Below are 21,850 nucleotides of genomic sequence, written 5' to 3'. Positions count from 1 at the left end.
GCACTTAAAGTCCTTTAATTTTCTCAAAAATCAACAGTGAGCCTTATAAATCAGTGCACCTCATGTTTTCTGGTTGTGCTTACTGACCTCGAACTGATTTCATGTGGTACGTGGCGCTCAAAAATCTGTCAAAATGTTTTTGTTTCGCTTAATGCGCCGTATATATGAAAACAGACCCGTTCGTTAATATTGTGCTTTATAATCCAAAAAATACAGTATATGTGTGTTTGTATATATATGTATATGTATAAGTACTACAATAATCTACTACTTACTACTTGTACTACTATTCCTACTTTACGTTTTTTCACTTATCGTGGGGCTTCAGGGTACGGATCCCCCGCGATAAACAAGGGACTACTGTATGCATAATATATATATATATACACATATAGTGTTTGATAGTTCCATAAATAATTGGATAGTCTTTACATTACTAAGTTTTACACTAAACTGTGATTAACAATAAGAGGTGTTTTTACACATATGTGTTGTTCCCATGTTTGCTGCTTTATTGTTGTGACAAGGAATTGACTGTGACTAACAGGAGGAGCTCAGCAAAGTGATGATTAAGTGTAAATATTGTTTATATAATTGTGGGGGAAAGTGACTTTTCTGAATCGCTACGTTTTTTTTTAGTTTTTTTTTTTTAGATGGTAATTCTGAATGTGCCCCGTGTGAATCGCAGCAAGTTGATAAATGTTTGGAGCGGTTTTGTTCAAATTGCCACTGAAGGTAACAGGCTGCGGAAAGCTTTATTGTTTTATTTTATTTTTTCTTTGCCACTGGTGGAGTTTTATATGAAGGAGCAAATATTTGCATCCCAGTCAACAATGTGAATGATTTGTTTGAACCCAAAGGGAGCAAACGTCGTGTAAATAGGTTTTGTCCGTGCGACTTTGTTAAACCAAATGTTAGAGATGTGACAGTACAATCTAATATTACATTTTAACAATTTGTGTCATAATGTTTTACCCATCTTAATTAAGCTCTATTATTACTGAACGTGAACAGCTTCGTGTGTTTACAGATGTTATTTCTGGTTTTAATATGTCCCTCCTGTTTGTATCGCCTGACGTTATTATTTTTCATCATAGTGTTTTGCAGCTTCATGCTTCAGTGTCAGTCTTTTAAACTCTTCTACTTGAAGTAATAAAAGCTTAAATATTTTCCATTACAGTTTTGATGCTCATTTTGTTCTCATCTGTTCTTACCGTGTGAAATAAAGCTTTCATGAACCACACGGAGCGTTCAAATCGCTCAAAACGCAGCCCTCCTAAAAACAAAGGATTCACAAGTGACCGGGTGAAGCTGCATAATCAGTCCTCAGTGAATGATATGAATGCACGTTGTCATGGTTATACTCTGAGAAGGGGGCTGTGGAGACAAAGGGGGGGGATTTGGTGTCTCCAACAGGTGTTGATTCATGTTGGGAGAGTGTCAAGGTTTGTACCTATATGACCCCCACTGAAACACTCTTCTAGGAGAACATATGGGCAGGAAAACATAGGTTAACAAAAATACACATGTTTTATTTAAACAAAACTAAACTATTAGGGATGCTCTCGTCTCGGTGCACGAGGTTCAGAACTCTAGACAGTTTAAAGGTGACTAAAAAGGAGCAGGTGACACATGACCTGCTGCTCTGCTGTGATCTGACCTCAGGGCAACAGAAGCTGCAGACCACCTGGATGTGCAAAGGTAGATTTAAACACAATAGAAGTGTCGAGTGGTCCTGGGTTTTTTTTAAGATCCCTGGTGGGTTTTCTTTAAATTTGTTACTAATTTTCAAAACAGCATTTGCATGTCTTCAGCTAAATCTACATGAAATGCCTTCATTTAATACTTTTTAAGTATTTTAGCACCAAAGGGTGATTACCAAACAGACGGAGCTGAAAAAAAAACGTTAACGTTTTAAACTCGGATCTTATGTTGAGAAATGACGAGAGTTGAAGACGTTTTGGTCAAATCTTGAAAATGACGTGCCATCTTTTCAAGATATCACAATCAGTCAACTCCAAATTTTAGCAAAAATATCTGTGAATAAGTCTAAATTATAGCTGGTTTTGAAATTTCTATGTATATTTGGCTGTAGCGTCCATCTTGAATTGTATTGAATTTTATCTAAGGATACATCCTGTGATTATTTTCTGAAAGTTTGATTGAAACACTTCCACTCGTTCAGGGAATATTTTGCTAACAGGCAGACAAAGTTGACTCCAAATAGTTAACAGCAACATTTTAAACCAAAATCTTGCACTATTTGTTAACGCACAGATTAAATGTTGTGGATCAGTCTCTGCATCTATCACAGTGGTTCTCAAACTAGGGGGTCTGCGAGACAGTGCTTGGGGATGCGTAAAAAAAATAAATAAATTATATATATATATATATATATATATATATATATATATATATATATTACAAGCAGGTAGATGTTTAACAACCCGTTAAAATACACCAAAATGCAAGAAATTACATCTACTTTATTCATATTTTTGGGGGGAGGACCACCAGACACCCCCACACCACCCCTGGCATTGATCGGTTTACAAATGAAGTCCTGTTACTTGGTCTGACTACTGCTGTTATGATTCTGTTCAGTTTTATCTAAAGAGTTTTCTGTAATAATTTGAAGAAGTGGCAACACATTTCTTATGTTCATTATATGAATACCAGTAAGTAAAGTTTAAAAGTGTTTTTTGATGCTGTTAATTTTCTCAAAACTGTAATTTTTGGAAGTTGAAATTAAAAATGTTAATTGTGTCTTGAATAAAAAAAAAAGCCCCATTTTTAAAAGTGGTGTATTAACACTATTAAAGAACAGGTCTTAAGTATTTATGTTACACACATATTTCCATTGCATTAAAGAGATAAATTGAAGACAAATATTGGGGTCCCTGAATCTTTTTCTCCCATGTAACGGGTCCCTGAACCCAAAAAGTTTAAGAACCACTGTACTACACCAACTTTTGGGTCAACTGCTGTAAAATATAGAGTTAAAGCTATATGTGTGTTTTTAAGGTCGCTTGAATGTGACGGCCATCTTATGTCAAGTTGACTTTAAAAACCAATCAGTTGTAGCTGTGCATCTAATGATTACATTTAGAAAGTTTCATTAAAATCAGGTGTTTCAGGAGATATTTTGACAGACAATCACTCTGACCCATGTGCAACCACACACACGCAGCAAAATCAAGGTGTGGTTGAAACCCCTCACACCGTACTGTGTCATGGATAGATATGATGTTTGGACTGAAACTGCTGCAGCTCCGTGTGACTTTGCCTCCTCTGTGACAGCCGAGCTGCTGGTGTAATCCTCAGGCTTTTCAGATTACTCCAGTTGGGGTCACATTCTACACCATCCTACAGCGGGTCAGCTTTCCACTCCGTGGCTATCAGTGTGTGACACACGCACACTCATATGAGACTTTTCCTGGAGAAATGCTGTCAGTTTCCCTCCCCCCACCGATTTCACTGTCCATGTCTCACACGAGCTGCCCTTTTCTTGGTAGCAGGCCTACAGGATGATGTTTAAAAGAAGGATTAAAGCGACATGTTTGTACATGGCAGGCATGATGCCTAAGTGCATTTAGAACTTGGTGTCCGAATAAAAGATCAGCGTCTGGTAAAAGCACCATGGGTGGGTGTTCTTCCTCGCAGGCGTCCATTACAGGTCTGGCCACATCTGCAGCAGGCAGAGCCATCTGCACCTATTGTCTAGGAGCTGCAGCACGGCCCTGGCTGCACGCATGGCTGGCCTTGCAAAGGCCGTCCCTTTCCCCTCTGTTCTCTTCCATTTCTCTCAGTCTGACTGAAAATGACTTCTTAATCTCTCAAGAGATAGAAAAAAAAGCATTGTTCGACAATCAAACAAGAAGACTTAACTGCAAGGTTAGTTGATCCAAAATACAATGATAAATTGAAATGCTAGTGAGGTCATTATCACTATCATGGACGTTTTGTTGTCAGTTTAGCATAAATATATGGGATGGAGCTATAACATACAACTTCTGCAGTTTATCATGAAGCAAGCACTGAGTAACAACTAAAAATACTGAAATACTACATAAGAATAAAAGCAAAAAGCAAGCCAAAAGTAACAAAATGCTAGGCTGAACCTAGAAGTAGCAGAATGCTAGCTGAAAGTAGCAGAATGCTAGCTGAAAGTAGCAGAATGCTAGCTAAAAGTAGCAGAATGCTAGCTGAAAGTAGCAGAATGATAGCTGAAAGTAGCAGAATGCTAGCTAAAAGTAGCAGAATGCTAGCTGAAAGTAGCAGAATGATAGCTGAAAGTAGCAGAATGCTAGCTAAAAGTAGCAGAATGCTAGCTGAAAGTAGCAGAATGCTAGCTGAAAGTAGCACGAGACAAAAAATAAGTATGCTGGAAGCACTTTGAAAAAACAATGTTTTGGAGGATTTGAAGAGATTTTAATCAATTTTGGTATAGTTTTCCTTTCTTTTTTTTTAAATATAAGGTAACCTTATATTTTTAACCTTATAATAGGTCGAACCTTCCTTAAAGGAATACTTATCGCCCGCCGTCTTTTATGTCAGACTTTAAAACTAAGATCATAAACTGATAAGGTAAATGATGTCATGAATAATCTCAGCACAATGAGATCTCAGATGTATTAGAAATAAAATGATGTTTTGAGGATGATTATCAGCTACTACCGTGTTTAATTTAGCTCAGAATTGACTAAGCCATTTGTGTTTCCTTGTCAGTGCGAGCTCCATCTTAAGTTGACTCCAAAAGTTAATCAGTTGATGTAAATCCAATGATTATGTTCTGAAAGTTTATTTAGAATATATCCAGTGGTTTATGAGATATTTTGCTAACAGATAGACAGTTGACGACGAGGAGTTAGCATGTCTTGGATTACCACATCAGATGTGCGTGTGCTGCCTTTATTGTTGGAGAATTTTTATGTAGAGCCCTTCTGCAACACAAAGGCCTCGGCTGATTATATATTTATCACAAAGGCCAGCTGATATCCAGGTTGAACTGTTGATTGGGTCTGATACTGTCTGCCACCACACGCTGCTTGTTACAAGCACGAATGGACGAGGATTTATCACATACAGTTTAGATCAAATCAAACAAGATACATTTTATGATCTTTAAATGTGTCTGTGAACGTTGATTACTGAAAGACTTAGCTGAAAAATCTGAAATGAGTCATTAAAGCTTAAAAAAGAACACTAGCTAAATGCTAAAAAGTGCAAAATGCTAGCTCATAACTAAAAATACCAATGACTACCTAAAGCTAGAAGTAACAAAAAGCTAGACAAAAGCAACAAAAGGTTAGTAGCACCACTAGATAAAATTAGCAGAATGCTAGCTGAAGTAGCAAAATGCTAGCTAAAAATAGCTGAAGGGTAACTACAAGTTAAACGTAGCAACACTCTACCTGAAAGTTATAGCAAAAATGATGTATTGTAGGGCTCAAAGTATAAAATACTAAGTACAAATCAAAAATTCAATAAGACTACATGAAAATAAAAGCAAAAAGAAAGCTTAAAGTAACAAAATGTTAGGTTAAACCAAGTAGAACCAAAAGATTATCTAAAAGCAGCAGAATGCTAGCTAAAAGTAGCAAAACTCTACCTGATGTACACCTACAACTGATTAACTTTTAAAAAACGTCAACATGGATATGGCCGTCTCAGCCTAAAAGCATTAGAAAACACAAAAACAGCAACTTGTCAGTCAATTTAGCATGGTAGTAGCTGAGAGTCATTCACAACGCAGCACATTTTCCAGCATTCGTAAGGCTTGTGATACATTTATTGTAAATTTAATAAATTTGTTTGTTTGTTTAAAGTAGCAAAAAAATATATACATTGTAGACTTAAAAGTAGAAAACTACTACGTAAAAAACAAAAATACTACATGAGAAAAAAAGCTAAAGGCAAACCAAAAGTAACAAAATGTTAGGTGAAACCTAGAAGCACCAAAATACTAGCTAAAAGCAGCAGAATGCAAGCTAAAAGTAGCTAAAGGCGAACTAAGGTAAAAGTAGCAAAACTACCTGAATGTTAAAGTAGCAAGAAATCTGCATTGTAGCCCTAAAAGTAGAAAAATAATACATAAAAACAAAAATAATACATGAGAAAAAACGCAAAAGGCAAACCAAAAGTAACAAAATATTGGTTAAACCTAGAAGCACCAAAAGGTTAGCTAAAAGTAGCCGAATGGTAGCTAAAAGTAGCATGAGACAAAAAATAGTGTGCTGGAAGTACATTTAAAAAAAAAATGGGGGGGGGGGGGGGGGATTCAAAGAGATTTTAATCAATTTTGGTATAACTGTTTTAAGTAAACAGTAAATATTATTAAATATAATAATGGTAAATGTTATGCCATATTGTCTTACATTATTAGTGTTTAGCGTATATCTTAGATCTTTTAGCGTACCGTTTGGTGTTCGTTCAACATATATCTTAGATCTTTATATACCGTTGACGTTTTATATTTTTACTATTGTTGGGTGCAAGTGGGACCTGTACATAATTTCGTTCCACCTCATGTACCACATGTGATGCGAATGACAATAAACTTGACTTGAAATATTTTGAAAAATGTAAAGGTTACAAAATACATGTCACAGCTCAATTTCTAATTGGGCTGACCATTTGATATATATTTAGACATGGATGGAATGGTACACATTAGTAGTTTGGGAAAGAGTCAATTAAACTATAACAGAGAACACCAATAAAGAGAAACAGGGTCATATACAGAGAAGGCTGACTCAGCGTTCACACAATAAAGTGAGTTTATGACAAACTGGAGCAGCCAGTATTTCAGAATGTCACCAGACTTTTTTTTTTTTTTTACATGTGTACTCCTCCTGCTGTTTTGTTAATGAGGATTTATTATGGAGCAGTTGACAATGAATGCAATGTGCATGCGTTAGTGGGAGGGATTATCCACCAAGTAGGGCAAGTGGCTAAGGACTGCAATTCCATCCAGCCCAGTTCATTTCAGTCATCCGCCCAGTGCACACACAGGACAAGAGGAGCAATTCCAGCTCTGAAAGCCATAAGTTTCAAAAGAATTATATTGCTAATAATAATAATAATAATAATGGTGAAGTACACGCGACAGCACAGCGAGCTGAAACCCGAGGAGCTCCTGTCGGAGTCTGACGCGTCCAAGGAGGACCAGCAGCAGGGTTTCGGCGAGATGTCCGACTCTTCTTCTTTCCGCGACGTTTTCTACTCCAAATGTTCCGCAATGGACCGAATCGGCACTTTCATGAGGAACGTGCAGGTGCTGCTGGACGCTGCCAGCTACATTGAAAAGGTTGAGCGGAGCAGCGGGAGTAAGTAAAAACACACCGGGGGGTGAGGGGGGGTTATAATGCGCCGAGCAGACAACAATAGAGGCGACAAAAGACGCGCAGTGGACAGATGTAAGGTACCTGCTGGCGCCGATGTGCTCGAACTACCGCAATGACTCTTGTCTGGATTTGAACAAAAGCTGAGAAATGCGTCCAGTTTGGAAAATTACTGAACAAGTGGCTCGACGGAGGCTGATTTTGCTGCAACAGTACCCTGAGCTATCCGTTGCAGAGTTGAAATGCGCGTGGTGCACCACGTCTCGATAGTTTCCGTGCTTCTAGAACAGATTTGCGCATTTTAAACGTGAATGTATGATGTTTAAGTGTCGCCCATGTCTAGTCTTAACCTTTAATTTCAGTTTATATCCGAGCGAATCTCTGTGTTTTCCGTTCAAATGTCACGTCCTCTGAGAAATGTCGCGTTTACGGTCCTTCTCGCGCACAACAGAGCTCGATTCGGATTTAATTTTCCTTAAAAAATGTCCTATTTTTAGTCCTGCCGCTGTGTTCTCGGGCCACCGCAGCTTCCTTGTATGTGTTGTTCACATGGCTTCCACATGGAACAAATTGTAGAGCTCTCATTGGTCAGGAAACGGGTTCCCAGCGCGTGGGTCAATGTAAAGAACCAATCAGAGTGAGGCGTACGTGTGACGTCGCGTGTTACTGAGAGAAATGATTCATGGGAATTGTAGGCTTTATGTAGAAGCAATGAGGTCATTGTTTAACGAGAAGAATTTGCGAAAATTCGCAGACAAATGAGCTTTAATTTATTAAATATTTTTGTTTTTTATATAGGCTTTATGCATTTGTTGAGAAGTAGTTTGAATAACTGTTGCATAAAAATGAAAAAGGCCCATTTGTCTGTTAGCAAAAAATCTCATGAACTACCGGACACATTTTAATTAAACTTTTAGAAAGCGATCATTGGATGAACATCTACAACTGATTAGATTTTAGAGTCGTCCCAATTCAAGATGGTTGCCATAACCATTGACCTTAAAACACAAAAATAGCTATAACACAATAGATTTTACATAAATGGACATAAATATTCCTATAGTAGTTGCTTAAACAGATCCCCAATATATATTCAGAGCGCTAACAGATTGCTCAATATCTTTGTTTAAAATTTTGCTTTTAAATGTACAGAGTCATCTTTATGTGTCTGTTAGCAGAATATCTTATGAACCATTAGAGCGATTTTAACAAAGCTCCCAGAAAGTAATCATTTGATGTACATCTACAACTGATTAACTTTTAAAAAACGTCAACATGGATATGGCCGTCTCAGCCTAAAAGCATTAGAAAACACAAAAACAGCAACTTGTCAGTCAATTTTGTGCTAAAATTTAGCATGGTAGTAGCTGAGAGTCATTCACAACGCAGCACATTTTCCAGCATTCGTAAGGCTTGTGATACATTTATTGTAAATTTAATAAATTTGTTTGTTTGTTTCGTGAGCAGAATACGAGCACGGTTACGCTTCCACATACCCTGCATCGCAGATTGCACTTCAGCAGAAACAGCGTAAATTCAAGAACAAAAAACTGGACAATATTCACAACCGGTAAGCGTAATGTAATGAGCCTAAACCTGGAAAAGATTCAGGAGACCTTTGATCAAATTCACATCATATGTCTGTGTTTTCATTTATAACAAAAGCATTATTAGCTCAAATTTTGTTGACCTAGTTCTCATTTCAACAGGTCGGCACACAACGAGCTGGAAAAGAACAGGTAAGTGAGGTCATTTCATTGCCTGCCTAGCACAAAAATAAACAGCTCTGAAACTTAAAGACCAAGATGAGTAAAATCAATTAAATTCAGTTTATTTATATAGTGCCAAGTCACAACAGAATCATCTCAGGGCACTGAACATATCTATATATATCTATATCTATATATATACAAACCGGATTCCAAAAAAGTTGGGACACTAAACAAATTGAATAAAAACTGAATGCAATGATGTGGAGATGGCAAATGTCAATATTTTATTTGTAATATAACATAGATGACAGATCAAAAGTTTAATCTGAGTAGATGTAACATTTTAAAGGAAATGTTGATGTTGTTGATTCAAAATTTCACAGTGTCAACAAATCCCAAAAAAGTTGGGACAAGTAGCAATAAGGGGCTGGAAAAAGGAAATTGTGCATATAACGAACAGCTGGAAGACCAATTAACACTAATTAGGTCAATTGACAACATGATTGGGTAAAAAAAGAGCTTCTCAGAGTGTCAGTGTCTCTCAGAAGCCAAGATGGTAAGAGGATCACCAATTCCACCATTGTTGCGCAGAAGATAGTGCAGCAATACCAGAATGGTGTTACCCAGCGTAAAATAGCAAAGACTTTTAAGTTATCATCATCAACCGTGCATAACATCATCAAAAGATTCAGAGAATCTGGAACAATCACTGTGCATAAGGGTCAAGGCCGTAAAACTCTACTGGATGCTCGTGATCTCCGGGCCCTTAAACGTCACTGCATCTCAAACAGGAATGCCACTATCAATGAAATAACAGAATGGGCTCAGGAATACTTCCAGAAAGCATTGTCAGTGAACACAATCCACCGTGCCATCCGCCGTTGCCAGCTGAAACTCTACATTGCAAAGAGGAAGCCATTTCTAAGCAAGCTCCACAAGCTCAGACGTTTGCACTGGGCCAGGGGTCATTTAAAATGGAGTGTGGCAAAATGGAAGATTGTTCAGTGGTCAGATGGGTCACGATTTGAAGTTCTTTATGGAACACTGGGACGCCATGTCATCCGGACCAGAGAGGATAAGGATAGCCCAAGTTGTTATCAACACTCTGTTCAGAAGCCTGCATCACTGATGGTATGGGGTTGCATGAGCGCTTGTGGCATGGGCAGCTTGCATGTCTGGAAAGGCACCATTAATGCAGAGAACTATGTTCAGGTTCTAGAACAACATATGCTCCCATCTAGACGTCATCTCTTTCAGGGAAGACCCTGCATTTTTCAACACGATAATGCCAGACCACATTCTGCAGCAATCACAACATCATGGCTACGTAGGAGAAGGATCCGGGTACTGAAATGGCCAGTCTGCAGTCCAGATCTTTCACCTATAGAGAACATTTGGTGCATCATAAAGAGGAAGGTGCGACAAAGAAGGCCCAAGACGATTGAACAGTTAGAGGCCTGTAATAGACATGAATGGGAGATCATTCCTATTTCTAAACTTGAGAAACTGGTCTCCTCTGTCCGCAGACGTCTGTTGAGTGTTGTAAGAAGAAGGGGGAATGCCACACAGTGGTAAAAATGGACTTGTCCCAACTTTTTTGGGATTTGTTGACGCCATGAAATTTGGAAACAACAGGTTTTTCCCTTAAAATGGATCATTTTAATATGAGACGTCTTCCTGCTCTGTAAATGAACTCATCATCGCAGTTGTGTAAAATATCTGTTCGTTAATCAACTTAGAAACATACAGTATGTATTGTAGAGGATAGCAGAGTGCATTTTGCAAGGCAAATAAATGTGGCCTCTGTAGCAGCAGTGCTGTTCCTGGAGGACATGCAAACATTTCCCCAGTCAGCAAACGGGAACCGTCTGTTTCCAGACAACAAGAGCTTCTTCCTGAAAGAATCACAGCTTGCAAACCTAACAGCAGTTTGCTTTAGTTTCTCTGGGATGAGGCGGCACCTGCTTCATTCAGGAAACAAACGTCACAACACGTTTAATTCAAATGTAAATGTCCAACCGTGCACGTGAATAATCGTTCTGAGATAAATAAGAAGTGAGAGGATATTTTGAAGGGGCAGGTTTATTCACAAAATGCTGGCCAGTGCAGAAATAACGTTATGGTTTGACCTAATTTACTCCGTTATATAAAAGAACGGTGCAAGTCCTTCGTCAATTAAATTGATTCATTCTGGCTTCGGGCTGGATCAGAAACAAAATATCAAGCTTTAAAATCTGCAACCACGTTGTATTTGTTAAAAAAAAAAAGTAAGTTTTCAATAAGTCTTTGTGTTTAATGTGAACAAAAACCAAAATGCAATGGTTTGCAGATCTTATACATCCATATCATAGAAAAGTGTTTACATTAAAAATAATGGCTGTCCAACAGTCCTGGGTCTTATTTGCTGGATTTTTTTTTAATGTTCTGATGCAATAACTGTTTTAAACTGGTGAGGTCTGGACTGCAGGCAGGCCAGTTCAGCAGCTGGACCTTGAGTACATGCAGTACTGTATGTGGTTTAGCACTCTTGCTGAAATATGCAAGATCTTCCCTGAAAACGACATCATATGGTTTGAAACATGGATTGTTTTTAAAACCTGTACTCTTTTGTATTAATGGAGCCTTTCTAGATGTGCAAGCTACCCATGCCAGAGGCAGTAATGTACCCCCATACCATCAGGGAGGCAGGTTTTTGAACTGTGTGCTGCTAGCAGACTGACTGGTCCCTCTCCTCTTTTAATATGGAGGATGCTGCATCCGGGGTTTCCATAAAGAATTTCAAATTTTGATTCATCTGATCACAGAACAGTTTTCCACGTTGTCTCTGTTACATGCGTTTTGGCCCAGAGAAAGCAGTGGCATTGCTACGTGGTGTTCAAATATGGCTTCTTGTTTGCATGATAGAGCTTTAACCAGCATTTGAGGATGCCACAAGAGACTGAGAGACATGTCAAGCATTCAATCTTGTCTTTTGCACGCAAAAATGTCTCCAGTTCCTGATGATGGGATGTTTAGTCTTCTAAAATTTCAGTTCAGGAACATTATTTTGAAATTGTTTCACTATGCTTAATGCAGTTTTTTGAAGACTGGTGAACCTCTGCCAATCTTTACTTCTAAGGGATTCAACCTTTATAAAATGTTTTTTTTTTCCCCACTCCTCTTGCTGACTTGTTGAGTCTAGCTGTTTCTTGTCACAGCCTTTTAATGGCCCCGTCCCATTTTTTTTTTTTTTTTTTTTTTAGATGTGCTGCCACCATTAAATTCAAAATTATCTTTAAAAAAGTACAATTTCTTGGTTTAAACATTGACTACTTTTTACTATGTTCCACTATGAATAAAATATGTGTTTGAAGATATTTGTAAATCATCTGTTTTTATTTACGTTTTACAGAACATCCCAGCTTTTTTCACTGCTGGGGTTGTAAAATTATTTTAAACTTGTTTTTGTTTTTTAATGTACTGTATTTGCTTTATTCTGTCTCTGAAGAGAAATGATCTTGACTACGTGTCCTCCCGCAGGCGAGCACATCTCCGCCTGTGTTTGGAGAGGTTGAAGTCACTCATCCCTCTGGGACCAAACTGCAGTCGGCACACCACACTAGGACTGCTCAACAAGGCCAAAGCACACATCAAGGTGCTGTAGTCTGGGTGCTCCTTCTTCCTCATGACTAGCAATGAACTAATGATCTGTTAATATAAGATTGAAAAACTTGCAGTAACACGCAAAGCCATCATGGTAGAATAACATTTTAATGTCAGACATTTTGATGATGTGGTAGGAAAAACAAACATGAACAAGTTTCTTACATTTAGTCCAAAATCATCATTTAAATCAGACGTGGGCAACATATGGCTCGAGGGCCAAAAGTGGCCGCTGAACAATCTCTATCCAGCCCACAATATCCTTAATAGAAAATAAAACGATTTTAAATAAGTTGATGAATCAGCGAAGTTCAAGGAAATCTAAATTAAGCTTCTTGGACAAATGCATCAAAAACCTTTGGGTTAAAAAAGGCTCATCTTTTTAGTCGACTATGAAGCCCTTTGTTTGCTCTCATTATCTTGATTTGGCCCTCTGGAAATAAATGTTGCCCACTCTTGATCTAAATGAATGAAACATTTGTTAGTTTTACAAATTACAAGTGAATAAGTCTGCTTATTGTGGTATATTCACAAATAAATCTATTGGCTCCCTAAAGAATAATCATGTCTGTAATCCTACAGGAAAAGACGAGATGGTTTAGGTTTGCTGGAACCTTCATTTTATTTTTTATGACAAATGCAGCTCCTTTTCATTTTTGCCTTTGCACAGCAGAAAGAGCTTTTATAGGCCCTTTTTAACTCCTATACTTTCAGAGGAGGAACTTTATCAGCAGGAGGGAAACCATCTGTGATGCAGCTGTTCAGTAATTGTTGGAAACTGCATGCTCAGTACACCTTTTTTTTTTCTTGTCTACCACCATCCAACTGATTGTCACTTTAGGTTTCTGTCTACAGTGCAAATGCAACCAGCCCATAATAATACATTTTTTATAGGGAGCCTCTGTATAAACCCCAGAGAGCTGCTGGCACAGTTTGATCCAAATAAGCGAACAGTATAAAGTCATTTTGACCACAGGACTTGTGTTTCCTGCACTTCCACTGAGTTTATAGCTGCAGGGCAGATTAGGCAAATGACACCTTTGTGTGTAGGAGTTTGTCCGAGAAGCTACACAAATAGTGAAAACAGGAAGTGCACTTTTAGTTGTTTTACCAACTGTATTACTGATTTCCTTTAAGTTGTGGATGTTTTTTTTGTGTGTGCGTGAATGTTTATGAAGCATTCACACTACTGAGATCTTTTTCTACCGTACGTTTTTCGGCATCTTTCTTACTCCACAATGTTTGTGCTATTTCATCAAATCATATCAAAACGTTCAGCTCATTCAAGAGAAAGGTGTTGTGGCTTTTGGTATTAGTGCAACTTTAGCTTTTTGAAATATTTAGCCTTTTCTGACATTTTTTTCTCCTAGAAAATGAATTGAGCTCATTTTACATTGTTCAAATGTTTAGATGTGTTTACAACCTTTTACTAATACATATTGTTCTGGTTCAGCTTCTTTCAGCTTGTCCAGAGGACCAGATTGAACTTTTTTTTATTTTTCTACCTGGATTATTGAGCATGCATCAGGATATTTAGTTTGTTATGCTCCTTTCAGCTTATTTCTGCAAGTTTCAGCTTTTATCCTGATGCATGCTCAATAATCCTTTTCATCTTTGTCTTCTTTTTCAGCTATTATTTAACCATTTTTATGTGAATTTTAGCTTTTTCAGCTAATTTCAAATTATTTGCACTCATTTAAACTGTGTTCAGCCTAATTCAGTAAAAAATGTGCTCTCTCCACTTCCTTCTGGTAATTTAAGCTTCTTCCTGATTATTTTTAGCTACTTTTCAGCTGTTTTTGGCAAATTTCTTTTTTTTTTTTCAGATAATTTCTACTTCTTTGTGCTCCTTTCTGTTTCTTTCAGCCTAACTGGGCAAGTTGTGTTCTTTTTGCATTCTTCTACTAATTTAAGCTTGTTCTACCTTTTCAACTAAGTTTTAGCATTTTTTTTTACTAATTTCAGTTGTTTACTGATAAATTCAAGTTTTTTTGTGGTATTTTATGCTACTTTCAGCCTAATTAACTATTAGTTAACAGACATTAACATAATTAATAATTTATGCTAATTTCAGCTTGCTATGCTTCTTTCAGCTTCTTTCTGCTAGTTTCAGTTATTTCAGCTACTATTTAGCTGTTTATGCTAATTTTAGCTTTTCCAGCTACTTTCTTATTTTCTTCGCATATTTTAGCTCTTTCTGCTTCCGTCTGGTACTTTAAGCTCCTTTTTACTTTTCAGCTCCTTTTTTTTTTTATTTTTTTTTTAGATATTTTTGCTGATTTCATCTTTTTTAAGCAAATTTTCTAATTGTTGTGCTCATTTGCAAATATATGTTGTTTCTGGTAATTTAGGATTGTTCTTCCATTTCAACTGTTTTTCAGCAAGTTCTTCAGCAAAAAGCATTCACGCTGCATTTTTACAGGAAATGCTATTTCTCTAGTTTTAATTTGCTTTTTGTGAAGCAAAGTGCTGTGAAACAATCAGAGATTAACATTTTATTGCTGTAATTTATTGCAAACAGCAGTGGAAATTGAAGCGAACAAATCTTACAAGTGGCGTTAACCCATGACAGGTTTGGTACAGGATGTCAGATATAACAGATAGATGCCACAAGTGTCACATCAAAAAAAGTTTGTGGTATTGAAAGTGTCGCCCACCTTCCATGGATGATTTGGGATTAAAATGTTTCCTAGAATTTCTGTTAGCGTCAAGTTCCTTCACAATAAAACAAAGGGAGTCAAGTACCAAGAAGCTGTAGTTCCTGGGGAAGGTACTTGTAGATAAAAGCTTTAAAACAACTTCAGAACTTAATATTCCTTGAAAGAATGCATATCACCTGCCACATTTCATGTTAGCTAGTTTTAATTCGGATCATTTTGAAAATAACGTTGTGCACAATCTTACTCAATATTGCTGAAGCTTGTGCCGTCTAGTGTGTTTTGAATGACTGAGCATCTACCACTCCAGATTTTAGCTCAGTATCTGCCAAATCTGCTGAGCTATTACCATTTTTTATGTGGGTTAAGACCAATTGGCTGTGGTGGCCATTTTGAATAGGGTTGGATCCAAAGGTTGTATGTCCATTCTGAAAAATTAATTCAACTTCAGTCTGTGGTTTATAAGATATTTTGCTAAAAGACAGAGTTGATTCTAACAAAGACTTAAAGACAGATCTCATGCAATCAGTTAGCGCTCTTAACATAAGTTGGGGATCAGTCTCAGTTACTACCACGCCAATTTTTAGCTCAGTAGCTGTCAAATTAACTACGAAGTAGACATGTTTGTGTTTGATAAGATGGCTTTGCTGTGGTGGCCATCTTGAATTAGACTGACTCCCAAAAGTTGGTGTGTTCTAGATGTCAACCCAGTGATTAATTTTGGAAAATTGTATTAAAATCCATGAGGGGATTCATGAGATATGATGACTAATGGTACAAACGAGCACACAGACACAGGCATCGATGAACTTTCATCGCTCAGCCTTTGCCTTTGGCTGCGAGCGATAACAAAGGACATTCCTGGAAACTCCAACATTTTTCAATCAGGTCATCTGGACAGTTTATTTATTTATTTTTTTTGTGCTGAAACGTTTCACCTTCGGTCCGGAAGGCTTCATACCGGACCGAAGGTGAAACGTTTCAGCACACACACAAAAAAAAAAAAGAAACTGTCCAGATGATCTGATTGAAAAATGTTGGAATGTATACCTGGATTATTGAGCATGGACTTTGTTGTTTTTATTCCTGGAAACTGTTCAATTACTTTACAATAAAAACTAATGAATATATAGTTATCGCCTCAGTAGCCAGTACACCGATCCAGTAATTGTTGATAGAGAAACGGCTGAACATTTAAAAAAAAAAAAAAAAAGCTCTTGCTGCACCTACTCCATTTTAGTTGCTTTGTATTAGCAGTCGTTTAACGACATAGAGAGTGTGCGCAGTGACAAACGATGACATCTCCAGAGTCCCTAAAATAATTCTCCTGGAGGCAATTTGGTCTTACTGTCCAGGACATTTTGGTTTATGCGTTGTTGCAGTTTTCGTTTCCTCCACAACCCGTCTCCCTGGGGCTGCTGCAGGCTGCCCTCTGCAGGAGTTTCCACATCAGTTAGTGTTTGCCTGACTGTACGCTGTGGGTTTTTAACACTGACCACTGTTCCTACAGGCTTTACACCCACCCTCATTCTAAAAACTGTTGGTCTTGGTGTCTGTCGGATCAAAAGTATCCAATATTCAACACGCCGGCTCCCTGATAGCTGCAATTAAAGTCAGATCACCGTTTTACAGGAAACACAGTGGAGCAGTAGTAGCAGCTGAGCTGTGGGGGCTGTGATATGAAAGCAATCCTGACAACAATCTGTGGGAGTTTATCACTGTGAGGCAGAAAAAGTGAAGCATCCCTGATGTCAGCTGTCGACTCTGGACTTGTGTGTTTGAAGTCCAGAAAGTTGGCCTTTGAAACACGGCTGTATTTTTAGAACCAGAGGTTGCTCAGTTCAAGGGTGCAGCTGCTGTAAGCCTATAGATTCAGAAAATAAGAAGACGGCAAAACACACGAAAAACATCCTGTTTGTTTAGTGAAATGTAACGATAAAAGTTGTTCTCGCTTGCAATGTGCCAACGATGTTCGGAGCTTTTAAAAGAAAATTATTTGACCCCATTTACATAAAAGCCTCCCTGAACATTACTCACAAACTGCAGCATTTAGTTCAGTCTCAGCCTCGAGAATTCATTAACACCCACTGTGCTGGGACTTAATGCTGTATACACAGTATTACCATTCGTATAATTATGCCTCTTCTTGTATAAAATATTTACTGTATTGTTTTGTCAGGGGACTTCAGTTGAATTAAACCAGTACACAGCCTCTGTCATGGTGGAAAACTTTAATCATCATAACGTTTCTAAATGTATGTCACATGTGCAACTTGGAATTAGTCTTAAATATTGCTCGCTGCAGAAAAATGAAGGCGATGTTTTTGTCTGGGGATTTACGATATATCGGCATGGTATCGGCCGATATTGGCGTTCCAATTAAATATTGGACATCGGCTATTCCATCAAAATAACTTACTCATATATACCTGAAATATCCAAGTACTGTATTTTTCGCTGTTTAAGTCGCGGTTTCATAACTTTTATGGACAGAATTTCTCAGTGCAGCCAATGGGGGGAGGGTTTTTGGTTCGGTAACCTCAGGACCACATCTCTGCTCTTTGCAGATGACGTGGTCCTGTTGGCTTCATCGTGCCATGATCCTCAGCTCTCACTGGAGCGGTTCGCAGTTGAGTGTGAAGCGGCTGGAATGAGAATCAGCACCTCCAAATCTGAGGCCATGGTCCTCAACCGGAAAAGTGTGGATTGCTCTCTCCAGATCGAGGGTGAGGTTCTGCCTCAAGTGGAGGAGCTCAAGTATCTCGGGGTTTGTTAACGAGTGAAGGAAGAATGGAGCGTGAGATTGACAGACGGATTGATGCAGCGTCTACATTATTGTGGACTCTGTACCGGTCCGTTGTGGTGAAGAGAGAGCTGAGCTGTAAGGCAAAACTCTCTGTTTGTCAGTCTACGTTCCTACCCTCACCTATGGCCACGAGCTCTGGGTAGTGACCGAAAGAATGAGGGTACAGTTGGTTGAAATGAGTTTCCTCCGCAGGGTAGCTGGACTCTCCCTTAGAGATAGGGTGAGAAGTTTGGTTATCTGGGAGAGACTCGGAGTAGAGCCGCTGCTCCTCCACATTGAGAGGAGCCAGTTGAGGTGGTTCGAGCATCTGGTAAGGATGCCCCCTATACGCCTCCCTAGGGAGGTGCTTCGGGCATGTCCAACTGGGAGGAGACCCCGGGGTAGACGCAGGACATGCTGGAGAGACCATGCCTATCGGTTGACCTGGGAACACCTTGGAATCCTCCCAGAAGAGCTGGAAGAGGTGGCTGTGGAAAGAGATGTATGGACCTCCCTGCTCAAACTGCTGCCACCGTGACCCGACTTTGGAACAAGCGGAAGATGATGGATGGATGGAAGTCACATTTTTTTTTGTTTGTTTTGTTTTGTTGTTTCATAATTTGCATGTCCTGTGACTTATAAATAATAATAATAATAATAATAATAATCATTTTATTTAAAAAGCGCCTTTCATGACACCCAAGGACACTTTACAGTAAGAACAAAGATCAACAGGAATAAATTACATAAAGAATATAAAATACATAAAGAATATAAAATACATACAGAATATAAAATACATACAGAATATAAAATACATACAGCAAAGTTAAGGATAAGCGAGTCTAAAGAGATGTGTTTTCAGAGCAGTCTTGAATAGAGAAATAGAGGTGGTATTTCGTAAGTCAGGGGGTAGAGAGTTCCAGAGATGAGGAGCAGAGCAGGTGAAGGCCCTGCTCCCCATGGTGGAGAGGCGGGCAGAGGGTACATGGAGGTGTAGTGAAGAGGAGGATCTGAGAGAGCGAGAGGGGATGGAGATGTGTAGGAGGTCAGATAGGTACGGAGGGGAAAGGTTGTGGATAGCTTTAAAAGTGAGAAGAAGAATTTTGAAGACGATGCGTGATTTAACCGGGAGCCAGTAGAGCGTTATTGGTATCGACCAAATAAGTTTCAATATATTAGCATATCGGATATCGGCCAAAAATCTAATATTGTGCATCTCAGTTTTTGTCCACGTGTGTGGGTTCATGATTCTGTCTCTTATCAAAACATCCCATGAACCACTTTACTGAAGCTCTCACAAAGTATTCATTGAACGGATGTCTACAACTCTTTAACATTTACAGTCAACCCCCTTCAAGATGGATTCCACAACTAATTGACGTTAGCCAACAGAAAAAATAGCTCTAACACAGTCAGTTTTACAAATAGTGAGCTATTTTGGTGTGGCAGTAGCGGAGAGTCATCGTCGACACATTCTCCGAGCATGACGTCTCACAATATTGCAATAAGGTTGCACTTAGTGTCTTTTACAAGGTTTAACCAAAACAGCTATTTTTGCAATGATGTAATAGTTGATTGTATCAGATTAGATATAAAGTCTGATACATCAGAACATGATTGGCCTGTCAGGGTTTCCACAGGATATTTCTATCATTAACAGCAAGATAAGACCACCTCCAGGTTTGCTTTACTTTTAGTCATATTTTGCATGTACCATCCCACTTAGGCACCAGCTATTTCTGTACATCCCAACCAGCACCTTGTTCAATAATTTATTGGGTTGTGGTGATGCTGTCTCTCTTGGTGGGATGTGTCTCTCTATGCAAGCATCCGTGCATATGTGAGAAGTTCACCGTCCTCTCATGCACCTAAATGCCTCAGAATGATCTGCAGAACGATGTGAACAAGCCATGGCAACAAATCAAATTTGCACACAGTTGTGCTTTTTTTTTCCCCCTTATGGATTAATTTGTGAGGTTTCATCGAAATGCATGCTTTTATTTTGTAGAAACTTGAAGAGACGGACCGAAGGAGCCAGCACGCACTGGAGACTCTAGAGAGGGAGCAGAGGCACCTACAGAGGCAGCTAGCTCTGCTGCAGACTCATGGAGAGTGGGAGAGGGTCCGCACAGACAGCATGGGCTCCCGCATGGATTCTGATCGATCAGAGTCTGACAGAGGTCAGAGTCCCCGTTTCTTTTCAGTGGGGTACATTCTTTCAAAAGTTAGGTCTGTATTCATTGGTGTTTTTGTGTTGGAGCAGAGGACATCGAAGTCGATGTGGAAAGCACCGAGTTCTCCCATGGAGAAATGGACAGTGTCAGCACCAGTGGTGCCAGCGACCTGGACGACCAGAGCAGCCGGCAGAGCTCGGCCAGCGACGAGGGCTACTCCACTTGCAGTCTAAAACTGGCCTTTTCTGCTTGAAGCACCAGCCAACATTTCCACTTAAGCTGCAATCGTTTAAGGCTTTCACCTTTTAAAAGTACCAGCTTCTTTCTCCCAAACGGTATAGTCGTCCAAAAGAACCAGCCTCCTTCACGAAACATCTCCGTCCAAGACCCAGTCGTACGTTCAGTTCAGTCCAAGTAAAACTGGTCTCTTGCCAAAACCCATTTTCACTACTTTTATGACTACAGGCTTTTCTTTTGCATTTACAAGGTTGGCTCAACCGTCCCTTTATCAGTTATCGACTCAAAACAACCATGTTTGATCCTATAGAGGACCCATTATTGCACCAGTGTTAAACACTAAAGGAGGACCCTCTATATTAATCAAGTTGATCCTCAGAAACCAGCAAAAATACATACACACACACACACACACGACACCAGCTAAAAGCTCACCATTGGGAACATTAGCGCCATATGCCTTGTAAAGAAGAAGAAAAAGCCCATTTTTTTACTGGAAAATGTATCCAGAAAGCACTTCTTGTCAAAGTACAAGCCAGCAAGGGCTAGAATATCTGCATTCCAAAATACGCTACTTTTCTTTAACTTCTGCTTTAGGACCCGCAACCATCACTGATTTGTGTGGCGTCCCAGTTCTTCACTGAAAAAGTTTAATAACCAGAACAGGTGGTATGTAGTCCACCTTTATGAAACGAATATATTTTGCATTATTTTATTTATTTTTTTATATATTTAATGGTTTGCATCTTGGTCATGCTTGAATAAAAAAACTTTTTTTCCCTTGTGTTTAAATGTTTACCAAACTTACTTGATATAAAATCTCCACTAAAGCATATGTTGTGCTATGAGTTTAATAGTACTCATTGTTTGGTTGGATGCTTTCACACTGTGCAGTCAATGAGTTTAGTCGGTAATAAGCTATTTAGCACTTGTCCAAGCACAAAGCTCAAGCAATAATGTCTAGTTTAATCATGTGATGTTGACTGGATTTAGTACGTGTCTGTCCATCCTGCTCCAAATAAAATGATTTATTCTTGCTTCAGTAGTAGTATTGGCTACCAATAATCAGCAGTGATTGTAATCGGTTTAAAACACTATGGTGCATGTGTCTTGAATGTAGCCTTTTGAATTGTATTGTGCTTTGGATTGATGAGTCCATAATGATGTTTGTAGCATGAATAGTGTATTCTACAAAAAACTGGTTTTGATTTATACTTCAGTATTCTTTTTGTACTGTAACAGGAAAAAGTCAAAGCCTAAATTGACAATTGGAAACTTCGAATAATTCATCTTATTT

At 38.6% G+C, this 21,850-nt stretch overlaps 1 protein-coding gene across 1 annotated transcript; it reads left to right on the top strand.

Moving 5' to 3' along the window:
* Positions 1-7,090: 7,090 nt before the first annotated feature.
* On the top strand, positions 7,091-20,593 carry LOC119412861 (max-interacting protein 1). The gene is made up of 6 exons (XM_037679900.1): positions 7,091-7,328; positions 8,811-8,913; positions 9,053-9,082; positions 12,575-12,689; positions 20,151-20,322; positions 20,406-20,593. Exons 1-6 carry the CDS (start codon positions 7,091-7,093, stop codon positions 20,567-20,569), a joined length of 822 nt encoding a protein of 273 aa, XP_037535828.1. The 3' UTR covers positions 20,570-20,593.
* The last annotated feature ends 1,257 nt before the right edge of the window (positions 20,594-21,850 follow it).

This window comes from Nematolebias whitei, chromosome 1 (assembly GCF_014905685.2).
Source record: "Nematolebias whitei isolate Nwh7 chromosome 1, NemWhi1, whole genome shotgun sequence".
Lineage (NCBI taxonomy): Eukaryota > Metazoa > Chordata > Actinopteri > Cyprinodontiformes > Rivulidae > Nematolebias > Nematolebias whitei.
Note: the sequence above shows the minus strand (reverse complement) of the source record. Positions and strands in the feature narration are given on the sequence as shown.

Bases quoted from the DNA above. Each gene is read 5' to 3' on its own strand.
- LOC119412861 (XM_037679900.1), top strand. From the start codon at position 7,091: ATGGTGAAGTACACGCGACAGCACAGCGAGCTGAAACCCGAGGAGCTC. The intron at 9,083-12,574 runs GTAAGTGAGGTC...GTCCTCCCGCAG, and splicing joins AACGAGCTGGAAAAGAACAG to GCGAGCACATCTCCGCCTGT. The intron at 12,690-20,150 runs GTGCTGTAGTCT...TTTATTTTGTAG, and splicing joins AGGCCAAAGCACACATCAAG to AAACTTGAAGAGACGGACCG.